General features: G+C 45.2%; 10 protein-coding genes across 10 annotated transcripts; 4 read left to right on the forward strand and 6 right to left on the reverse strand.

Moving 5' to 3' along the window:
* Nucleotides 1–158: 158 nt before the first annotated feature.
* On the reverse strand, nucleotides 159–1,627 carry F4813DRAFT_378058 (glycoside hydrolase family 43 protein). Its single transcript, XM_049245307.1, has 3 exons — nucleotides 1,074–1,627; nucleotides 376–972; nucleotides 159–314 (listed from the first exon to the last, which is right to left on the reverse strand). The coding sequence occupies exons 1-3, from the start codon at nucleotides 1,356–1,358 to the stop codon at nucleotides 210–212; spliced, it is 987 nt and encodes a 328-aa protein (XP_049094366.1). The 5' UTR covers nucleotides 1,359–1,627; the 3' UTR covers nucleotides 159–209.
* A 1,905-nt stretch (nucleotides 1,628–3,532) lies between these two features.
* F4813DRAFT_321099 (uncharacterized protein) lies at nucleotides 3,533–5,249 on the forward strand. Its single transcript, XM_049240998.1, has 3 exons — nucleotides 3,533–3,817; nucleotides 3,887–4,034; nucleotides 4,096–5,249. Exons 1-3 carry the CDS (start codon nucleotides 3,643–3,645, stop codon nucleotides 4,649–4,651), a joined length of 879 nt encoding a protein of 292 aa, XP_049094367.1. The 5' UTR covers nucleotides 3,533–3,642; the 3' UTR covers nucleotides 4,652–5,249.
* Nucleotides 4,328–7,134, reverse strand: F4813DRAFT_321073 (amino acid permease/ SLC12A domain-containing protein). Its single transcript, XM_049240996.1, has 4 exons — nucleotides 5,258–7,134; nucleotides 5,056–5,205; nucleotides 4,896–5,005; nucleotides 4,328–4,424 (listed from the first exon to the last, which is right to left on the reverse strand). Exons 1-3 carry the CDS (start codon nucleotides 6,751–6,753, stop codon nucleotides 4,966–4,968), a joined length of 1,686 nt encoding a protein of 561 aa, XP_049094368.1. The 5' UTR covers nucleotides 6,754–7,134; the 3' UTR covers nucleotides 4,328–4,424; nucleotides 4,896–4,965.
* A 972-nt stretch (nucleotides 7,135–8,106) lies between these two features.
* Nucleotides 8,107–10,190, reverse strand: F4813DRAFT_321018 (phospholipase D/nuclease). Its single transcript, XM_049240995.1, has 2 exons — nucleotides 9,755–10,190; nucleotides 8,107–9,698 (listed from the first exon to the last, which is right to left on the reverse strand). The coding sequence occupies exons 1-2, from the start codon at nucleotides 9,954–9,956 to the stop codon at nucleotides 8,428–8,430; spliced, it is 1,473 nt and encodes a 490-aa protein (XP_049094369.1). The 5' UTR covers nucleotides 9,957–10,190; the 3' UTR covers nucleotides 8,107–8,427.
* On the reverse strand, nucleotides 10,191–12,295 carry F4813DRAFT_320977 (putative glucooligosaccharide oxidase). Its single transcript, XM_049240994.1, has 3 exons — nucleotides 11,539–12,295; nucleotides 10,955–11,489; nucleotides 10,191–10,905 (listed from the first exon to the last, which is right to left on the reverse strand). The coding sequence occupies exons 1-3, from the start codon at nucleotides 12,006–12,008 to the stop codon at nucleotides 10,426–10,428; spliced, it is 1,485 nt and encodes a 494-aa protein (XP_049094370.1). The 5' UTR covers nucleotides 12,009–12,295; the 3' UTR covers nucleotides 10,191–10,425.
* Nucleotides 12,296–13,019: 724 nt separating this feature from the next.
* Nucleotides 13,020–15,327, forward strand: F4813DRAFT_321105 (3-carboxy-cis,cis-mucoante lactonizing enzyme). The gene is made up of 2 exons (XM_049240999.1): nucleotides 13,020–14,050; nucleotides 14,105–15,327. Exons 1-2 carry the CDS (start codon nucleotides 13,677–13,679, stop codon nucleotides 14,904–14,906), a joined length of 1,176 nt encoding a protein of 391 aa, XP_049094371.1. The 5' UTR covers nucleotides 13,020–13,676; the 3' UTR covers nucleotides 14,907–15,327.
* F4813DRAFT_401274 (BAR domain-containing protein) lies at nucleotides 15,225–16,773 on the reverse strand (the record flags this gene model as incomplete). Its single annotated transcript, XM_049248386.1, has 5 exons — nucleotides 15,225–16,143; nucleotides 16,196–16,254; nucleotides 16,307–16,454; nucleotides 16,518–16,688; nucleotides 16,761–16,773. The coding sequence occupies 5 exons, from the start codon at nucleotides 16,771–16,773 to the stop codon at nucleotides 15,749–15,751; spliced, it is 786 nt and encodes a 261-aa protein (XP_049094372.1). The 3' UTR covers nucleotides 15,225–15,748.
* A 411-nt stretch (nucleotides 16,774–17,184) lies between these two features.
* On the forward strand, nucleotides 17,185–18,109 carry F4813DRAFT_321374 (peptidyl-tRNA hydrolase). Its single transcript, XM_049241002.1, has one exon. It carries the CDS (start codon nucleotides 17,352–17,354, stop codon nucleotides 17,973–17,975), a length of 624 nt encoding a protein of 207 aa, XP_049094373.1. The 5' UTR covers nucleotides 17,185–17,351; the 3' UTR covers nucleotides 17,976–18,109.
* F4813DRAFT_321371 (uncharacterized protein) lies at nucleotides 18,109–19,824 on the reverse strand. Its single transcript, XM_049241001.1, has 2 exons — nucleotides 19,367–19,824; nucleotides 18,109–19,283 (listed from the first exon to the last, which is right to left on the reverse strand). Exons 1-2 carry the CDS (start codon nucleotides 19,415–19,417, stop codon nucleotides 18,243–18,245), a joined length of 1,092 nt encoding a protein of 363 aa, XP_049094374.1. The 5' UTR covers nucleotides 19,418–19,824; the 3' UTR covers nucleotides 18,109–18,242.
* A 1,127-nt stretch (nucleotides 19,825–20,951) lies between these two features.
* Nucleotides 20,952–21,635, forward strand: F4813DRAFT_394733 (uncharacterized protein; the record flags this gene model as incomplete). The annotated part of the gene is made up of 1 exon (XM_049247600.1): nucleotides 20,952–21,635. The coding sequence occupies one exon, from the start codon at nucleotides 20,952–20,954 to the stop codon at nucleotides 21,633–21,635; it is 684 nt and encodes a 227-aa protein (XP_049094375.1).
* Nucleotides 21,636–22,244: the final 609 nt, after the last annotated feature.

The following is a 22,244-nucleotide window of genomic DNA, read 5'->3' on the forward strand; positions in this document are numbered from 1 at the left end:
GTTCCCACGATTTTACCTCAATCAATCAGATCATCAGAAATATGATGAATTAGACCTCATATAACGCCTATTCAGTACGTATTAGTTGTGTGACACATGATGAGCCCTACTCGACAATTCAACCACATAATAACTACTACAGAGACATTCAAAATAAATAAGCTTTAAGTCTTCTTATTTAAGAAGCTAGTTTAGGTAGTTATTTACTTTTATACAATAGGCCAACCGCTAGAAAAGTCGATAGTGTTCCATCCAAACTGCTTCTGGCCATCCGCAAAGCCAATCTTGGTATCAACGTAGTGGTAATAAAGGATCTGTAGTGCGAGATGTCGTTAGTCACACGTGCCAAATAGTCCTCAGGGACATAATACTTACTGGTCCATGTACAGGATCATCGTAAACTCCTTGTCCTCCAGGCCCATAAACATCTCCATGGGATTCCAGGACCACGGTTCCACCGCTGTTAGTGCAGGCTTTGCCACTCGCATCCATGAACCCACCAGTTGCAGAGATCGACCGGCAGACTAGAATCTTATATTCTTCACCGGCAGCTGGCCGGCTTGTATCATAACCACAACATTTGCCCTTGCTGAAGAAGAGATAATAGTAGTTTCCGTGTTTAAATACGAAGGCGCCCTCTTCGTCGGTCTTAACAGGGTCAAAAGCAACTTGAGATGCACTGGCACCACTCGCCACAGCCTTGGGCGGATTCTTCATGGTTACTTGGTGAATGTCTTTCCAGAAGCTGCCAAAAGTGATGAGGTAATCTCCGTTAACATTGATGAGGTTAGGGTCGATTGCGTTATACGGCTTCCCGGATGACGAGCGAATCCCTGTTGATCCTAAATCTTTCCATGTGCCCACGTCCATGGTAGACGAAGTGGCAACACCAATGGCGGAGTCCTGCACGCCAAATTTACTAACTGCGTAGTACAAGTAATAAGTGTTGCCAATTAAAGCAACATCAGGAGCCTATTTTAAGAATAATGTTTAGTTGGTGTTTTCTTTTTTTGTATGAATAAAAAAAATACTTAAACATATGTAAGGAAGACATTTGACTGTTCCATACTTACCCATAAGTCCTGGTTCCCTTCAAGATCGATTGACGACCCCGACGGAAGCGCTGCACCCTTATACGTCCATGGTCCTGTAATATCTGGTGCGGTATGAACCGCTATCTTGCCTCCTGTAGAGAAGCGAAAGTATATGCCATCAGATCGTCGAATGACAGACGGATCGTGCGTATTAACGCAGGTACCCGAGCATGCTCCAGGATTAGCATATCCAGACACGGTGCTTAAAAAGAGCACAAGCGCCCATATAGTATTATAAAGCATCATGGTCATTTCGAGCGGCATATAATATCGAATTCCGAAAGGGGAAGTTCTTAGATTAATCAGATTTTCAGTTCGTTCGAAGCTTATTACCAGTAATAAAGGTGAATTTGGAGACAACTTTGTCGGGTTGAGCAGGCGATATCTTCGTATTGTTGTTTATCGAAGAGTCTTAAACTACTGTTGGTGGTATCTCATTGGAGGAATCACTACGCAGGTTTATCCGTGAAGGGTGGGGTATATAGGTACCTACTTATACCAAATGTGACACGCACCATGGTGACAGTTGAAAGTTATAAGCGCGCCGATGATATAAAATGGTATGGTATCCGCACTATATTCAAATGGGAAGGTTCGTAGCACATAATTTTCTGTTTCATCTCGTCGGTCTTAATTGTCTATTGCACGTTAATAATTTACCTAACATATAACTACCTAACCTAACTCATTTTCTTTAGTCCCGATAAAGCAACCCCAAATTTTATACTTTCTAGGTTAGTCTGTTCAAACGTCACGATAACCAATAGTATACAGTATTATTATTTACACCACCATCAATTGTAACCAGCTGCTGTCTCATATATCTCGAAGCATGGCCTAGATAGGAAATATGCATTATCTTCCATTCTGTCAGGTAAGGTACCTATGTGTGTCTTCTTTAGTTGAATTATTTTGTTGTTCTCATATATCATAATTATAATGATGTAACCTAGCCATTCAAATATTGCAAGGTATCTAATACTTGTATATGAGGAGTTAGTATGAAACTACCCTGGTTGCATGACTATACTAGCCACTGTCAAATATCTCTTAGTCCGTAGTAGCACTAAAACGATCAATTATCATCCAGGTCTCCTACTTCACCACAGATTACCAGTAGTAAGCGATTGCCATATGAAGAAACATGCTTTGCTTGTCGAAGAGGCTTTTGGACTCAGTACCTGAAGCAATAGGTAAGCCAATGTCTTTAACCTACTTCATAGACATATTCAAGCAAATTACTGGAAACCTTCGCTTGGTAATACCTAGCAAATTCAATAAGTCACTTGAACCTAACTGATCTAGCTTGGATAAATTGTAAATATTTTATCTATGTAGCAATTGCATAAACTGGAGGTATTTTTGATGTAGTATGATTGGTGGCTAATATGACTAGAGTTGCGGCTTTATAAGGGCTGCCAGGTCTGTTCAAGGATATAGCCAAGTAAGCTTTAAAAGTCGATATCTGACCTGGTTTGTAGGCAGTCAAGCCGGTACTTTTGGAAGACGATATCCACAATAAGTATCTCATCGTGCGAGTAGATAATACCGGCCTATGGCGGGTAGTTACCCTAAGATGAATTATTTGGCATCGATGCCTAGAGGAGCATAGCTACACCGCCAGGTATCTACCTCCTACATTTAGGCTAGTGTATAAGAATCGTCAAGCTTCATACTTATTTCAGCATGATGCCACTTTAATCAAAGTTGGCAAGTTAAAGAAATAGTACTTAAGCTAGCCAATAGTGAGATCATTTGACTTTAAAGGGGACTTCTGTTCAATGGACTAATGCGTGAGATAGAGCGATAAATGCTTATACGATTTACGGAACAGAATGGGAAACATTCGATACTAGAGACAGAAAGGGTCGAATGGTGTCAGGCTATAGGAGGAAGCTGACGAGGCTAAACAAGCTGTCATACAGGTGGTTTAATTGCACGAGGGAATAATAGGAAAAAGAATGAAAATAAAGCAGCTACCAACCAAATATTATTTAAAGATCTTGATTTATTTCGCGGTGGGACTTATTTGCTGCGCCACGAGGTAACGAATGATATGTTATGAAGGTGGTGAAACATTAGTATATTAATAATTGCGCTGAGCCTCTAGAGTTTCTTTATCCTGTCATTAAGGAAACGTTCCACGTGGGACGACAGCAGCTTCCGTTCCCTGCTTCGCTTCGGCTTACTACTTGGACAGGGGGTTTCATGCTCTAAATATAGGATCGATTTAGGGCTGCAGGATTCTTGAGTCCTTCCTATTAGGTGAGGCTTGATGCAACAAATATTAACTAAAGGAATGAATCTCTAAAAACTAATTAATTTGCGTATCGTGAAACAGAAACCTAGAAGCGGCACAAGGAGCAGTTTATTATGAGAAGGATAACCAGATGCCTTATTTATTACGATGCCGATCTTCTCTGTAGTTTACGCCTCGACTTCGCGACTCCAGGACTTACTACATCTTTAGCTAATTGATTATGAATTACAAGAATTAAATTCTCCGTATCTCCTTAATATCTATATCCAAGCCTACATTTCAATCCTGATGAGCATGTTCAACTGGCGAGTAGTCTTGCTTATAGCGTCGTTTGGAGGATGGGGTGTTATGGGACAATCGGGGACCTCTTCTACCACAACAGACCGCCCTTCGCCTATTACATCTCGAGCCTCGGCTATTACAAAAGACCCCTTTGTAGGGTTCGTCGTTGCGTTAGCTACAAGTAGGTCAATTCTTTATAACCTCTTCGAAGAACGAAGCCCGAGCGTGTATAACTAACATAAGCTAATAGCCAAACCGATATATTGTCCTGATGGCGACGTATTCACCACATCGGCCAGATTCGCAGCATGCTGCGCTTCGACGGCATCCTCTTGTGCTTTTGCTACGGGCTGCGAAGACAATGCGATGGCATTTTCGAAAGGCGCAACGTCTAATTGGTAAGAAGACTCTGCGTCTCATTATACTTGGTGGATGTTAGCTCAACTAATGGTTCAAAAGCGGTCCAATGCGATGCCAAACACGGCAAATATTTTCAACATACGGAATAGGGGATCCGGTTCTCATGCCCCTCTGTGCTAGCTCGGGCGAAATAGAACTGTTATATCGGACAGTACCGACGACTTCAAGTTTAGCCCTGCCTCTTACAGCTGTTGACACCACCGGCGCGTTATCAACACACCCGCCAATGATGGTCACGATTATGGACGCTAATGGCTACCCAGAGCCAGCAGCAACTGCCGTACAAGCTAATCAGGGCACTCGTGCGACAACTGACTCCCTATCACCTAACTTAGTTGGTATAATTGTCGGCTCTACGTTTGGGTCTGCTGCGATTGTGGCATTAGCGGTGGTTGCATTCTTGTATAGGCGAGGGCAAGACAGGGAAAAGCGAGCGACCAAAAATCGCGAGCGAAATTGGAAAATACGACCGGAGACACCGGAGTCATGTGATGGGGAATCTCATGTCTCCGTAGCGGGTTCAAAACGGAGATATTCAGACCCTTACAGGAGCAGACCGATCGAATTATCGCCTATGCCTAGGACATGGCGATGACACTTCACAAATCCATTTTCGCAACTTCTTAAAATACATATTGCAACCTGCATTTATTATGTATAACGTATAATATCCATGTATTATAAAGCATGCCTCGGCGTTTGGGAGGTTGTTAGGTTGGGTAGCATTCAGGCACGGGTAACAAAAAAAATCAAGATTCCTTGTTTACCCAAGCCTCTCCATGATGTAGCAGTGATAGTTTATGATTGGCAGTATCACGTGGTTCATTTGGAGTACATACCAAAAATGGAGGACGACATCATTTCAATCCTTTTTATGAGATGTTCTTTTACAAGATGGAACATATCCTCTCAACTAAACAGCCAGTTGAACCACTTGGCGAAAGAGTTCCTATGGTTGTTAAGCAAGATATCTAACATATATAGGGGGGGGGAACTTACCTGGGCGGTGCCGGGACGAACTTGTTAGTGTAGTCTTCGACCGCAGCCACGTCTCTGAGCAAGTCCACTTCATATGGCCTACAATGCCGGGTCTTATGAACTAGCTTCCAGCCAATGAAGAGTATTGGACATATGGCAACCATAACGTAGCTAATTCAACCGTTAGCTATGATCTATTGGGTATCTAGAACATATCACTCACGCGAATAGAAAATTCGGAACATCCCATTTGCCCGGTAGGAAAACCGTGTAGCCTCCTACAAAGGTCATGACGAAGGTTGCGAACAAAGCATAATAGGCTGCATAAGGTTGTAAGAACCCCTTGTAAGGTAAGGAGTCGCGACTGATGCCCTGCGCCTCCAAGGCACGATGGAAGCAGATGTAAGTAACACACATGACACTGAAATTGATGAGTTGGGATGCCGTTACCAGGCTAACAAACCAGTTAAGCACCACTGCAGCATTCTCGCTTACTTGGAGGAAGGCCAGCAACGCGATCAACAATACCAACGTCACGCAGTAGACGGGGACGCCTGTTTTCGTACACTTGGTGAAGAGCTTGGGTGCCTTGCCCTCGAGGGCGAGTCCGTAGAGGGACCTCGATGCGCAATATACATAACTATTGCCAGCAGAGAAGGCAGCAGTCAATACCATGGCGTTGACTATGTGTGGGAGGATTGGGATATTTAATCGATCCATCGCAACAACATACGGTGAAGCTGCCGCTCCAGGCGCAGAATCAGCGAATGCCCGGGCCATTTCAGCATCGTTGTATGGAACTAGAATTCCCACACATAGAGACCCAAGCATGAAGAACGTGGTCAACCGATAGAACACAGCATTAAAGGCTTTAGGCATTACCACGCGAGGATTTTCGGCTTCGCCAGCGGCCATAGAGACGTAATCCGGACCAGCAATAGTAAAAGCCGCCCGGATCAAGCATTGCATGAAACCCTGAAAACGGCCAAGGGAGCCAGTCGTGTAATATTCAGCGAACGATCCAGGTTCGTACCAATACCGAAAGCCGAATCGATCGTGCAGCGGATTCCCACCCACCATAACAACGAACGTAAATATGATCAATCCGACGATAAGTAACACCTTACCGAGAGCGGCCCAGAATTCCGTTTCACCGTACCATTCAACAGCCAGAAGGTTGATTAGCGCATAAAGCACAAGGACGATTGCAATAATGGCACCTGCTGGCACGATATCACTCCAGAAGTGAATGACAACATTGCATGCCGTCACTTCGAAAGGCACAAGCATAGCCTCAAAGATGAAAAAATTCCAGCCGGCAGCAAAACCGAAGGCTTCGTCGACGTAACGACCGGCGAAACGGATGAACGGTGAGGAGATGGGTAGATATGACACCATCTCTGCCATACACATGGTCACGGCGAGAATGACAGTACACCAGAGTGAGAACGCAATGAACAGACTTCCCGGGCCGCCGTCGAGTAGGGCGGCACCGATCTGAACATAGAGGGCCGTGCCAATCGTGCCGCCGATGCCGATCAGCTGGATATGGCGAGCCTTGAGTTTGCGGTGCGTGCCGTCCGTCTCACCAACTATCGCAAGAGATTCGATCCGGCTGTCTTGCCGACCGAGGGCGATCTTCTCCGTATCAGAGAGGCCATTTCCAACCGTATACACAGGGGCCGAGGCGGTGGAATATTCGACACCCGAAGATGCCATGGTGAGGAGTTACTCCTCTATCTGGAGCGAGTATGAATACTTCAGTGAGCAAAGAACCATATGCTAGAGATAGTATTAAGGCGACTGAAAAAATTCCTTTGAGAAGAAGAGAAAAGAACTCTTCCACGAAGTCCATAGGCGACGGCTTGTTAAAAAGCAGTCTTCTTGCGATAGCAAGGCGATCCCTAGCCAGGCTATGTGATTAAGGTCTAATCAGCTAGTCACAAAAATGGTAATTCAAGAAAACGCCAAAAACGCCGGAATGACGAAGCAGGATTACCTACGCGGCCTTTTAACAGGTACGGTGAGAAAGATAACATGCGCCAAGCCGAATCCGGCGGCTTGGTTCTAGGCTCTACCTAGGAGGACTGGTGACGCAGGGCGTAACAGGGATTCAACTGGAAATGTGACTGGGCCGTCACCAGTGATCAGCGATCAGCGATCGGCTAAGCGTAGGGATATCGACAAGATATGCATACGAGAAATCAGTGACTTGAGCGGAGCGGGAGCTAACCCCGGGCGAACCAGGTACCCGATAAGGCTCGTTGCGATTCATCGACGGCGATGCAGGCGGCCGACGGGAGACAGAGAATCTGACATCAGCCCTTTCTATCAACCACCAGTAAGATGAGGTTGCGGCGTTGCCAACAGCCGATACGTGGGGGGATTAGTATTAGCATTATCCTTGATTTTTGGAACGAGACCGTTGGTTCTAGAAACTTGTGACCGCATGCCAATGCTGTGACAAGTCTACTATCAGAGCCTAGCAAATAGAACAGCGAGCCAAGGTTTTTGATTAGAATATAACTTGTATCCCGCTGCCGCTTGCAAAATGGCGGCGTTCTTCGGTGAAAGTTATATACGCCACTACAGCTGTTGTCCACTGAGGCTCGGTCAACCCATAAAACCTAGCTCTACGCCATACCTACGTATGTGTTCTACATGTTTTGCGTTTCCGTTTTGTCGTTTTGTGTTTCCGAGTCTCATATCTTTTTCATGCAGTGTAGTGTGCGCATTGATACCGAAGCACTGACCGAGAACTTAGAGTTGATGCAGTTGGTTTGGAATTTCTAACCGAGGTACCCCGAAACGAACGTTCCCGATCCAACAACATCCAACTTTCCACATGATTTGTGTTGTGGGCAAGCTAAGCCACTAGGAAAAGCGATCGAATTACACTAACTAACCTAGAGAGTTCTAACTGCAACCTCATCAAGATGGTAAGTTGACGGAATAGCCGTCTAATAAATTCCAATCTAGGCGCCTTAGGCGTGGGGAATCCTGGTTTTAGTCTCTCTTGTCTTCCGTAGGCGGTTAGTTTGTGGACAGGTCACCAAAACGACTTCTTCAAAACTAATGTAAGGAAGCTTCATCCTTAACCGGGGCTACCCAGGTAGGGATCCCTTACCAGGACTTCACGTTTGCCGCAGTTGTCGCGAGTTTGCTCTAGTGTACAAAGCAAACTCGGGATAGTAGGATTCCAATCTTTCAACTCGTCCGAGAGTCGTCCGAGAGAAAAACCGATTCTCGCCTACCACGAAGAGTACTTAAAACAGCAGTGAAAACCGCTGTCGCGAAGTCCTCAGAGTGGAACAAAATACCTAGCTCTTGGCTTGTGAACCAACTCGCGCGATCCATCTGCAAATCGCCTTGTTAGTGTATCTCTATGGTAGATTACGCAAGCCACAAAATGGTGCAAATCTCAACGTTTCTCGAGGCCAACAAGTTCAGATTCTGGGGTTTGCTTACGTTTCCAGACCCAAGTATAACATATTGAGCGTCTATTATAGTTAGTTTAAGATGCGACTGCACTGGCTCTTCGGCTGTTTCGTCTGTTTCGTTTTTAGAGGCAGGACAATAATAATGGATATTCAAGAGTCCTAATTGAGGTTGTTGTGCTTCGATATCAATTTCTAGGTCTGAATTTGCGCAGCTGTCGTTGCTTGTCGATTGACGCTGAGCTTTGAGTTTCTTATATCTCTTAATTAGTGAGTTAAGACAACGAGATGTTGTGGTCCCGGCTGTAATAATTTGCTCCAGAAGCATGAGCCTCTTGTTACTTATGATAGTAACATTGACTCCCCGATTTAAAGCCTCTAGAAGTTTATCAACTATGATCGCAGATGTGAGATTTGGGGTTTGAATATAGATGATATGTTCCGACATATCTAAGAGTTGCAGCACGGCCGTATTGAGAGGCGTAGGCGGCGGTGCTGGGTGGTCGTGCCATGGGATTAAGTCAAACTTAGGATTACGGTGATGAGATGACGGTAGAAGTATCGCTGGGATCTTGATAGTACCAGCATGATTTTGGGGTGCTGACGTTAAGCCGAGTTCAAGTAGTGTTGAAAGCCAAGAACGGTCATAGTCCAAACCACGTCCGCCCGTGAGATTCTCAAGTTGCCTATCCCAGACATGTCTGTAAAACTCGACCATGGTGGTCACAACGTCGCCGCTAACTTCGACACATCCTTCCAACCACACCTCCCAACTCACATTGCAGCTAGGAAGCCAGGCTCTCTCCCGGTCGACGATAAGGAATTTGGGATGCATCACGCTAAAAGGTAAGAAGAACAAACTTTTAACACGCAAATCGATGAGTCCAGCCTCTAAAACTTCCGGGCTTGGCAACCCTAACCGCGTCGTCCATGTTGAGGGCGGGTACACGTACCCGTCCTTAGAGAATGGATGGGATAATTTTTGAAATAGGGACCTAGACGAGAAACATATCCGTATTTTCAGTGGCGAGAACACATTTGCTTCTGGACTATTTGAACGGATGCTACGCATGCGCTCGCGGCGATATTCAGCGAGCTTTTCTAGCGTTTCTCTCAAGGCGTCCAGAGTGGGTCCTTGCGCCCAGAAACAAGTAACAAGAATAACTTCATGTTTAGCTGTAGCTATTGCAGGAAGGAGTGCTTTCAAGAATATAGATGCGCCAGTACCTATAGGCTCCAGTTAGCCAAAGTTCTCAAGGGAAAGTTAATAAGAATTAACGAACCGAGACGAAAAGATTTCACTGTTGTGGTACTTGCTAGACAGTCTGGATTTGAGAGGTAGTAATCTGGAAATTCATTGTGTAAAGTTGAAGCGTGTCCTACGAGGGAGTGTTTCCATGCTTCCTTAAATATAGGAAAAGAGTCAAGTTTAATACTCCTTCGTTCTGCACGATCTGAGATATGCTCCGTTTCTATAGGGTCCATAATACGAATAATGATTGAATCTAGTTTGAATCTAGTTGGTACCTGGTGATGACAAGTTGTAAGAAAACCATCCGAGGCTGGTGCAACATTGTACCTCCTAGGACTTCAAGGTAAGAAATAAGCCACACCATGCTCGTTTACCTAATGGGGCTCAAATCCTTGTTTGTCTAATTAAGGTGTTGGATCAAATTTTATCCAAACGAAATATGTTCAAACGGCGGCCGAAAGTGAAGATATGGACATGGACAATTCTCCAATTGCTCTAACCTAGTTTATTAGGTTAGGTACTTCTTCATATATTTATCCCAATCTTCAACTTCAATTAGAAATTGAGGGAAATTACTCTGTTTAACCCTATGCTAAATATTTCTTGCTTGGCTAAATTATCCGTCTCAAATCTCCTCGCTAAATGGTATCTTGCATTTATGTACACGAATGTTCCCCCACGCAATATATATACCTACCTACGCTACAGAAGCTCGGACTTCTCTGCGGGGCTGATCGACACTGGGTAGTAGAATAATTCCTTGGGGTCGAGTTCTGCCTTCAGTTGCTGTAACTTGGCCAGATTCTTACCCCAATACATCTCTTGTGCCCTCGTGCGGTTTAGATTTGTGTCTGGGTAGTTGAAATACATTCCCCAGTCGTCCGCTGTTAGGGGAGCTGTCGTGGTGTCTGCCCAATCGTTAACGAATTTGAAGGCCTTGTCCGGAGCATCGCTTGTCGTCATGTAGAACTGGAGTATGTATAGCTTGTCACGGTGTGCATACGACGTCAAATCCGGGTCAGCTTTCCACACCGCCGAATTCTTGCCTCCTTGGAGGTCCAGCTGGATGTACCACCGAGTTGTCTCCTTCTTGGCGACGTCCAACCAATAATCAGCAAAATTCTTCGCCGCAGTTCCGCTCAACCCCTTCAGCTCTAAACCCTTGCCGTAGAAGTTCTCTTGCTACAGCGAAGTCAGCTCCTTATCAAAGTTATCAGACCAGGTTACTTACCACTTGTGTGTAAGGGTACGTCTGGTTAAGTTTCATAGTAGCGAAATGTTCGAGACCCTTGATCCAAGTGGTCGTCTGGGCTTGCGCTATGGACGCCCCGGTCTTGTTGAGCAATGGCGCCAACGCAGCCTCGAGGTCTGTCTTGTTTCCTTGATAGATGCCCTCCAGCTGGGTGAATTGACGCGTGGCAAAAAGGCGCATGTTCAGCTCGGCTGGCATAGTATTCAGGGTGTAGTCTTCTATCGCCTCTAGAGCAGCGACAGATGTGTTTTTTTTCAACGGCATATTAACGACGAACCATGTGACATTTGCCGGAGGCTCAAACGTCTTAAGCTCATAACTTGTAACAACTCCGAAATTTGAGCCTGCGCCTAGTAGACCCCAATAGATGTCCTTGTTCTCTGTTGCCGAAGTGTGGACAAGCGATCCGTTTGCTAATGCAACATTCATTCCAACCACCCAGTCCAATGCGAGACCGCGCGAGTGGGAGCTCATGCCGAATCCACCATGGAGGATATGACCGGAGATGCCAACACTAAGTCGTTAGTTATGGCTGTCATTTATGGCTATGATTCAACACTTACCCTGGACATGTTCCGTGGGATATAGCGCGGTTTCCTTGAGCGTATAGCTCTGCTGCTAGGTGACCCAGTCTCGTACCCGAGTCCACAGTCGCGATGTTGGTCTCCGTGTCAAGCTTAACAGAGTTCATACGATCTAACTCGATGATAAGGTGACCATCCTCTCCACCAAGACCTAGAGATGCGTAACTATGCCCTCCGCATTTCGCGGTAACCTTATACCCCAGTTTTGAGCCGCACGCTATGGCAGATTGAATCTGCTGTACCGTGGTCGGTACGGCAATGGCTGCAGGTGTAAATTCTAACCGCTTGTTGAAGGGCGTGATGTCGCGGTTGTAATCGTCAGAACCGATAGCATCTATGACTGTCTCACTACTGGAGAGGCAATCCTCTAGAGCAGCACGCCTGGTGAGGACAGCTCCCCGAGCGAGGCTGGCCACGAGCCCGAGACATAAGGCCGCTGTTGAATGCATCCTGGTAGTAGCTCTATGAAAGTGACGTTTGTTTTTGAGATGCCACCGATGCGACTAAGGGTTCCTATGGCGTCCTCAATCTCCGATCTTTCAGAGATTAATATACCCTCGACTTCGGTCAGTTCCGTCTATAGAAGCCCAGCGATTCTCGAACGACGTGTCAAACGACCCTATGACTTTATCACAGACTGCTATTCATACTTAACTTATAGCGGACATGTCGTCGACGACGATATAGGGCTAAATGGTCCGATACTTAATATCGAACATTCTTGGCCGTCATCCTCGGGAATTGGGAGGCTCTCCAAGTGGATGCCCCCGGGGATTGACCGACTACGTGTCAGACTTTTCTGATAGAGAAGCCGAGACGTAGGAATCTTGACCCGAACGAAGCGTGCTGTATTCACGCCAGTGGGATCGTGGCGATCTTCTAGGCTTGCCAATCTATCTTTTTAGTAGCACGATATCATATACAGCCTATATGAAACCTAGCCCATTAACATAACAGCTAATCAAGTACAGCAACCAAAGCGCGCGTCTATATTAAAAGCGCCTCCACACTCTGGGGTACAGATCAAACAACCGCTTGATGCTGACAAAAACCACCTGATATATGCGTCTTCCAGTCCCTTGATACTTCAACACTAAAGACCTTTGAGAACTCCTAGAAACTTGCGTCATTATTCGTGAGTGAGTGCCGACCGTCTGAGCTCGGCAAGTCGGGTTAAGAGGCCTACATTTACGATACGCTTAGATTGAAAATTTAAAACTCCAATCCCCAACAAACAATCCCACGGAGCATCATGCGCCATATTGGCAAGTCCCCCGATGACAGGCGGACGGCCTAGACGGTGTTAATTGCCGACTCTTTGACTAGGAGATAGACCTAGTGTCGTCAAGACCTATCTCGCGATGGGACCATGCATAGGCCAATGTGTGGCATATTAAGGGTTCTCTGGAAAATTTACCAGGTCACGCATCTACCACCTCCAGGTTGGGGTGCATAATCTCCCTCCAAGAGGGTACACTTCCTAAGCGCCAGCCGCGTATCTCACGCCCGTAATCGAGAATGAAAAGGCTGTAATTAGACGCCGTAATTACCATGTGCTGTCTGTCCATCAGGACGTAGGACCGTACCTCCGGGATCGTCGCGGGGAGTGTGGGGTGTACTCTGGGGCATCGTCACATCGAACGAAGTACGGAATGCTGTGTAGCCAACGAGATGGCTTTATCGGGGTCGTTAATTAAACTAAGGTTGACTATTCAGACCACGTACCGGATCAATTAGCCTCAACCCCCCCTGCCGAGAGTAATTCCTCCCGTCCGGAACGTTGCACAATCGGGATCATGTTCCGAGTCGTTGCCATTTGCGCTCGCGGAACGAACTCGTCGGCCTGGTTTGCCTAGTAGCAATCTGTTCGCAACAACTTCCCCTAGACTGTCAAATTACAACACTGCTTTGAGGTTGTAAACTGCCTAAGGAATGGCGCCCTTTGGCTGTACCTGTTATGCCCTAGCGTTCTCGCCTCGCGATACGACTCCGTCACCTCAAAGGCGAACACATTCTCTTCGTCTTCAAAAAATCTAATCCCTAGTCCGTTTCTTTCACTTTCTTTGAGATTTTTCTAGCCTGACGTCCTCTCGCTACGTTGTAAGACATAGTTCGCTATGTCATTCTTCAAGTCGTTAGTTCTAGGAGCACTAGGCTTAGCACCAGAAGTGCTGGGAGCTAATCTTCTTGCATCGCATTATACTGGCAAGATCTTCTCGCTTTCTTTCACTGGAAGTGGCAGCAATGCTACCTTAGTCAATAAGTCATTCGTGTCAGGATGTGGAATATTGCCTGCTTGGCTGCACGTGGACTCGGGAGTAGTATATTGCGTCGATGAGGACTGGAATGGAAGTGGTATGCTTGCCTCTTACTCTGTAGAGTCAGACGGTAGCTTGAAGCAAACTGGGCAAATCGTGACTTCAGGCGCCAGCGTTCACGGCACGCCATATGGTGGTAAGGATGGCAACGGCTTCATCGCCACAGTAGAATAGTAAGAGACTATCCATGTCCCCTCGTTACGATTAAGGATTAACAATTGCCTTAGTGACCCATCAACATTGACGAGGTACAAGCTTCCCCTCTCCGAGGCTTCAGCCGTCCTGGCGCAGTCGAAGTTCACCATGTCCGAGCCTGGACCCAACTCGCGACAGAATGCGCCTCACCCACATGCTGCCCAGCTTGACCCAACCGGAAAATATCTTATCGTGCCGGACTTGGGCGCGGACTTAATCCGCATCTTTAGCATTGACGCTGAGACCGGCAACCTTACAGCGTGCGAGCCAGGCGTCGCTGGCGCAGGCGATGGGCCACGCCATGGTGCCTGGTGGGCGCCTACCAACGGTTCCACGGACGGTCAGAGGCTGTACACAGTGAATGAGCTAGGTAACTCGGTATCTGCCTGGACTGTTTCCTACCCTGACGGGGGATGTCTATCCCTAAAGAAGACCCAAACGCTGGCCACGTACGCTGAAGGTAGCGTCGCCCCTAACGGTTCCAAGGCTGCCGAAGTCCAAGTCTCCGGTAACTTCCTATACGCAGCCAACCGAGCCGACGAGACGTTCGGTCCTCAAAACGACTCCCTAGCCACATACAGCATTGACCCTAGCTCTGGCGATATCAAGTTCGTCGAGGCCACCCCTGCGCACGCCTGGTTCCCTCGCACATTCTCGATCAACAAGGCCGGTAACCTCGTCGCCGTCGGTGGACAGACGAGCAGCAACGTAGCTATCATCGCACGTGACCCCAAGACAGGCAAACTAGGTGACCTCGTAGTCAACCTACCGATTGCGACACCTGGTACTCCCCAGCAAGAAGATGGGCTGAGCGTTGTTGTGTGGGTCGATTAGATCGATAACAAAAGGGGAAAGGGACTCTGAATCCTTAGGTAAAATGATGTTTTGGACTCAAGGGTTGCTCGATGGTCTAATTCTAAGGATATAAGACTTGGTCGGTATTGTTTTCTTCGTGTTGTATACACAGAAAAGGATTATATATATTTTAAATTTCGTGTCCTCCGTAGTATTTAATCAGTAAATATGGTGGTGGATTATGACATACTATGTGACCCTCACAACAGATTTGTCTCCCTTGCAGAAACTATTTGCTATCTTAGACCTGATATATAATATCAACTAGAGTCGAAGCCCACCCCTAGCACTTGTTCGGCATTTCATTACACTGAACCTGTCCTCTCATATGAGCCTCAGCGAAATGCATAAAGACATACAGGGCTTAATCCTCAACCGAATAATCATTTCCACATAAAAATACAAACAATAACACCACCTCTAGGGTAATAATAATCCAAAGATGATGGACACGCTCGGATTAAACATTTACACCGACGTGTATTTCCCGTGCCAACTAAAAAAAAAAAAAAAATTGCGATTGAAGGGAACCATATAAATACAAGGTTGATATGTGGTATCCTAATGTAATATTGAGTAAGGAGCACAAAGTGTATTATCTCCTCGAAGACGCAGAAACCAAATCTACTTTGAGAAAATACTCGGCTGCTATTCGCAAGCCCGTCGTCCTGCTCGGTATCTAACATGAACCCGTGAATCGTGCCGTGGCTTGTCCTAAGAGTGCCCTACCTATGAAAATGCCAGCCCAAACCAGAACCACCACGCCTAATGAAAGCCTTTTTTCGTCCAACTCCGCGTATTTGTACCTAGCAGTGATGCTCTTATACTGTGCCGCTGATGCTGAGTTCCCGAATCTCTTGCAATACTTGCTCCACTCTCGAGTCCAGTTGACCTTGGGCGTACTGCTCCCTAGTGTCCGCATCCAAGTACTGTTGAACTTGAGCCATTCTACTATAAGCCTCAGCACAGAATCGGAGTTGGATCTTGACGAGGGCTTCGAAGCTAGGGTCGAGGTAGGGTACTCGAAGGTCGATAAGCTGAGGTAGCTCGGTGGATAGCTGCTCGTTGAGTTGTTCGTAAGCAGCCTTGGCGATTTCCATCTCCTTCTCTGTGCGTGGAAGTTTTGTTACATCCTTATCGGGCTTCTCGGCTAATTTCTTGACTTTTGCTCGTAGCGCATCGTAATCGAGCAGCTTGTGGCCACGCTTCTTGATGCCTAAATGCCGTATCAGTAGCAAATACGAACAAGGACAGAATGAAGACCCTACATTCATTAACGTCAGGGAAGTATGCACAGAACCTAGTGATAGGCTCTAGTACTGTTGTTCTAGCAGATGTTAACTCGGTGCTCTTAGTGTCGCATCTCGTCAGACCTATACCTATACGGACCGTCCAGCGCTTTTATGGTTTCTGTATCTAAATCTTCCACGGCTTGTTTGTAGCTTCTGCTAACACCGTCCTTAGCTCCGGCATCACCATAGAAGGCATCTATCGTCTCGGCTATGCGCATTTGAGAGGCAGTCATCGCTACGAAATATTCTTAGTATACCGCCCAGTTCGCACACTCGGCTTTAAAGACTTTTGGCTCACCTCGTATCGAATCCAAATATCCTCTTGCTTCCTTCTGAAGACGCAGCGAAGCAGCTTCCATTGTCCGAAATCGTCGCTCCTCAACTTCGTAGTCGCGATCGTTTGTCTTTTCGACATGGCCCGTCTTCATCATCACCTGGGTCGTTGCACGATTGACATTTTTCTTGAATCCTGAGAGAGGGATAAGTTAGAAACAACTGATTCTGCTATAACTTGATGCTTGATATAATCGGAGGTTCGTACCTGCCCACGACATGGTTGTGACTTTGCTTTGTTCTGCTCTGTACTATTTGTATTGGTGATAACAAACAGTCGGAATTTAGATATGTAATTGCGGTCTAGATGCTAAAGGAATGAGAATTGTTTGGGAGTTGTAGATTTGATATCAAGGGTAAAGTAGAATTGTAGAAGGATTGACGAATCCGAATTGTGTTTGTAGGATGGTTTGGTTCAATGGCTTAGGTGACAATTGGTCGCAGGCCGTCGTGGCTGAGCATTTGTACGTACATCTGGCTAGAATCCATCCTACGTCAGCAAATTAACTGCGCCACAGATACGGCTAGTCGGCACCCCGCCTAGATATGTACCTACTGGTTGCGTCAGGTACCTGACTTTTAGGTATGGACTACCCCGCTATAATCCATGAGGTCCCATCAGTACCTAACCTAATGTAGTCGAGTTGAATCTAGACTTGTGTCCATTTTATTTATTTTTGCCTATGAGAGAGAAGCTTAGAAAGCTGAAGACAATATCCAATCCCTACGTTCTACGTTCTACATTAATTCCTTCAGCGTTTCCCTTTACTCAAAAAAGAGGGCCTGATTGGTCCAAGATATGTTCAATCCTCGTTTTTTGATTGTCAGCCTAGGCAATCAAGCACCATATTACGAATGCCTCCACTCCGCCGGCCATTTTGCACTTGCTTCGCTGCAAAGGCTACTTAGTCCAACCCAACCACCATTCACATCCGAACGATATGGCGGGAAATCCTGCTTGGCCTCGACATGCTATACATATACCCTATTGCAGAGCCCAACCCAGATGAATATTTCAGGTCCTTGGCTTGCCAAAACTTGGAAGGAGACGCTACAATACCACCAGCTGAAATCATCTGAACTAAGTCTCGTATTAGTTCACGATGATTTAGAGGAAGATCTGGGCCACGTTAAAATTCGAAAGTGGAACGCGAGCCATCGAGGACACAACGGTGTTAAAAGTGTCAACGGGAGCATAAAACCTGCGAACTTCGCCGGCGCATATTGGTCACGCATATCGATTGGTATCGGCCGACCCGATGCTAGAGACCACACATCTGTCTCCGACTATGTGCTGAAGAAAATGACCAGATACCAAAAGGATACCATTGACTCTGAAGTTGGTCCAAGAGTGCTTGAATGTTTGCACGAAATACAGGAAGGTTGGAAACGGGAGTACAGCAAAGCGGCTGCAAAACCCTGAATTTCTCGGCTGCGACTGAGAATGCCGATTTATCATTCCGGACCCCATCCGAAGGAGCAGCAGATAAGTGCGTAGACCACAGATAGTCGTGCCAATATGGCTTTTATCCCAGGACCTTCGAATGTCAGCATCCAGGATGCGGGTTGTATTCTTCCGCAGTTCATCTTCGCACTCTGGATCCCCATGCTGGATTGTTAGAAATTGTCGGGTTTGCCTCGGACAACTTCCGCCACATTCCCGAGATATTGATACTCAAGAATGAAATTTTTAGGTTAGATTCTTTTCATGCATGTGCATATCCTGGACACTTCCGCTGAACAAGGCCAAGACACGGTCGACACGCCAGCGAGGTCCATCCCCAAAGCAAATATAGCTTGCCGCCAGTTTCCAGATAAGCGATTGTATCATATCTAGTAGAGGGCCCTCCACTTGGTTCGAATCCCAGATTTGTAGCACCTGATCGAGTTGCCTAGATGATTCGAGGCTTAGGCGTTTGCCAAGCTCTAGCTCGACAGCCATCGGAGATAACCAGCCAGTGGTGTCCTGGCCCTTTGATTTATAATCGTTCATGACTTGTTCCTGCAGAATCAATGCCGAATCGATTTCACCAGCAGGATTGTCCCCTTCAATATAACCACGGTCGCGGAATTCGCGACGTGCTTCCGCCAATGCTATGATATATCGTACATTGTGTAAAGGCGGCGAGTGCTGAACCATATTCCAGATTACTTCCCTGGCTTCCCTTGCTACCCGCGGATTTGTATGTGCGTATAACTCGGCCCTCCTACACTGTTCTAATAGAAGCTCGCCGCAAGCCCAGAATAGCCGACCGGCGAAGGTGCTCATCCCTTTTCCGAGATATGGAATGATGTCCGAAGGGGGTTGGTCTACCCGTATGAATCGAGTTGTGTCAAACCACAACCCATAGTCCAATCTCGTGCTCATCCATCCTATGTCAGTTCCTCTTCCAAGCGTAGTCGAGTCCTGAGACTTCAAGATCCAACCCGAGCGAGCACCAATACTGGGAGGTATTCCTTGTGTATTGGTATGTGACAACTTTGTAATGCGCTTTGTTTGATTGCCTCCCTCGTCGCAAAGTTCGGCAACAATATCTTCATCTAACCCGGTCATTCCAGCAGCTTCTTGGATCGCTTTGACCAGCTCGGGGCGATCATCATGCCGGGCCACCCGAACAATCTTTGAGATGGCCTCTTTTAACCTCTGGGTCTCGTTACGCTTATCTCGTGACGCGCTATTTTGTCGCTTCCGGAATGCGCGCTGTGCAATCTTGCCCCGTTCACGCCGTCGCTGAATCTACATTAGCCGTGATTTCTAGGATACTAAGATACTATACAAGGATGAACAATCTGATAGGGGTATTCATTTCTCACACGTAGTTCTTCTTCAGCCTGTTCTAGCTGCTTTAATCTTTCAGGTTCCATTGCAATATTACGCTTGCTCTGCCTGAGATTGGTGTGTTCAGGATATCTTTTATATACAACCAGCACTTGAAGTAGGCTTCATGGAAATAGCGGGCGAATAATCACTCCGATGGCGTAAAATCACGGAATTAGTAAGCTTAAACTATATACATGTAACATTAAAGGACGGCAACCCTTGTCTTCTAGTAGCGCTAGGTACTTCTTAACCTTATAGGTAACAGGTAAGTATTTACGTACTGAATGAATTAGGGTGGAATGATGTTGATTAGGTTAAATTGATAATTAGTAGGCAAAGCCTAGTAATGTTCAGTATAGCTACCTAGTAATTACATAATCACCTCCCGCAGCACCTATCAGTTATATAAAAGTTTAAGTACCTAGTGAACATCAATGTGAAAACAAACAGCTTTTCCATTCCCTCTACTTTATTAGCCTTGATATCAAGCTATTAACTTTTAATAAATTTAAGCATTATATTTTTATTAAAACTACTTGGAAATAAGTATTTTAGATCACATCTGTTAAAAAACCATTATTGCAAGTTTATAAATAAATTAGCAATGTAGCTAATGTTCGATCAAAGTTACGTACACTTTCTACCCAGCAAGATTTAAAAAATTACCAACCGGAAAGAGCAACAACCATAAAAGTACATAACTAGCATAAACCTTACATGTCCGTGTGGTAATAAGAGGTACCTAATTAAATCGAGCTTTTAAAACCTGCCATAAAATACCTATAAGTACATCTTAAGGAAATTTATATCGAGATTTTGCAATTGCTACATCGTACCTCCTAATGTTGCTTCGCATGATTTGCTACCAAAGTTGCAGCGCAAGATAGCTTGTGTGGAACAGTTAGTGTCAGCAGACACCTCACACTGGCCGCCAACGCCTGATGACTCTCTGATAAACTTACAATGAACTTATCACTATCTTCTTCAACTGCCTTACCATATTTTTAGTAATAAATACCTAACTTAAGTAGAATTGTGCTGCTAATCAATCTTGTTGTTCTTTTACCTTATGATGTTTGCTATATTCACTACCCTTGTCCTACATAATACACCCTAAGGAGTGCACCCGTTTGAATCCCTAACGACTCATTGCGTATTAAGGTATTCTTGATTTACTTTCCACGTAGATAAATTTGCTTCGGGTAACCAGCACCAGCTAGGTACTTGAAGCTTGGGATAATAGATAGGAAGACTCTGGGTTTTGTAATTAGTTTTGTTGACACAGCTTTAAAGGTTGTACCTATCTAAGCACATGCCGCAATGGATTTCCAGGGAGAAGTGACATTTGCACAAGCCAAAAAGCGGAAGGCACAGAAAGCATTACAAGAAGCATGGATTAAGCTCTGAGTTCGCATTGGGCCAGATAACGCGTTGAAGATCGAGTCGAGTTTGAGGCTGCAACCGTCTCCGAATTGCAGCGCTTCTTCTTCACATGCCCTATCCAAAACCCCATCAAGCCAGACTAGCGAGGTTAGCAGTGAGGCACATGGATCACAAACGTCGCGAAGTTCATTAGAGATGCTCCCTCGCCGTCCATCTCCACCGCCTCGGGAAGAGTCAAGGCCACCTTTCGAATCCACTAGGGACATATGGGATTTATGGGAGAATTCAGCCGACAAGTGGCCCTGGAAGCAACATGAAGCACGCTTCAGATCGGGAAAGAATGCTCTTCGGATAGTCACATCACCTATAGTAAATTTCTGGCTGGAGCATGATATGCTCCGAAACAAGAGTGATACAGATGAATTGCTCGACACGATAGATGTCTTATGCCAGGCCGACTCTATCGATAATTGTACCGAGGTTGTTATCAGACACTTGGCCTTTCAGAGAAAGTTCTTAGAAATAGCCACACTCGAGGAACAGAGACGCGAGCTTAATGGTCCCGACTATATCAACAGACTGAACGTCGTCGCTAGCGAGCTGTTCAACAGGACGGAGGGGTTTTTTCACATGCTCATTAAGACTGTGAAGCGTTACAAAAAGATGGAAAAGCGAAGATATGAAGAGCACAGGGATTGGAACCAAAGTCGGTCACAAGAGGGTCGCGGCAATTATCCCGGTCTTTCCCGTGGTTTACCATCTCCACTTCGCTATGAGCTCAAGGTCGATGAGACGGTTAATGGCCCTCTTGAGCCAGAGAACGTTGAAGAACAGTCCGGGACATGGGGCCCTAATAATCCCGGCGACGTGGAATGGTGACCAAATGCAGGAAATGGATATAAGCCAATAGCTTTAGGGCTAATTATACATGAACTAGTCCTCCTACTGGATAAGGTACAGTGGGGCGAATTTAAAAACGTCTAAAATGTTTTTACATCTTATTATATCGATTTTAATATATTATAATTTTATTAAATTAACCTATAAAAATATAAATAAATATGTAATATTTATATTATTTAATATAGTATAATTAAAATATTTTTAAAAATTTTTAAATTTTTAAATAAGGTTGAAATTTAAAGATATAAAAAGTAGGTTTAAAACTAACCTTTTAAGTTTAATATTTATTTTTTTAGTATATTTATATAGAATTAAAAGGTTAAAAATTGGTTTTTAATAAAAGATTATTTAAATATTATAAAAATATTAGTTTTTTAATTTTTATAATTAAATTGGTAAAGTTATATAAGTTTTTATAAAAATAAACCTTTAAAAATCGAAAATATTACCTTTTCCCATATAAAAGTTACCACTTTTATAATATTATAACTTTTATATTAAATATCCGCGTTTAAATAATTTTAAGAATTAATTTAAATTTGTAAAAATAATAGTTTATTAATTATTAAAAGGTTTATAAAGTTT

This window comes from Daldinia decipiens, assembly GCF_022478715.1.
Source record: "Daldinia decipiens strain CBS 113046 unplaced genomic scaffold F4813scaffold_75, whole genome shotgun sequence".
Classification (NCBI taxonomy): Eukaryota; Fungi; Ascomycota; class Sordariomycetes; order Xylariales; family Hypoxylaceae; genus Daldinia; species Daldinia decipiens.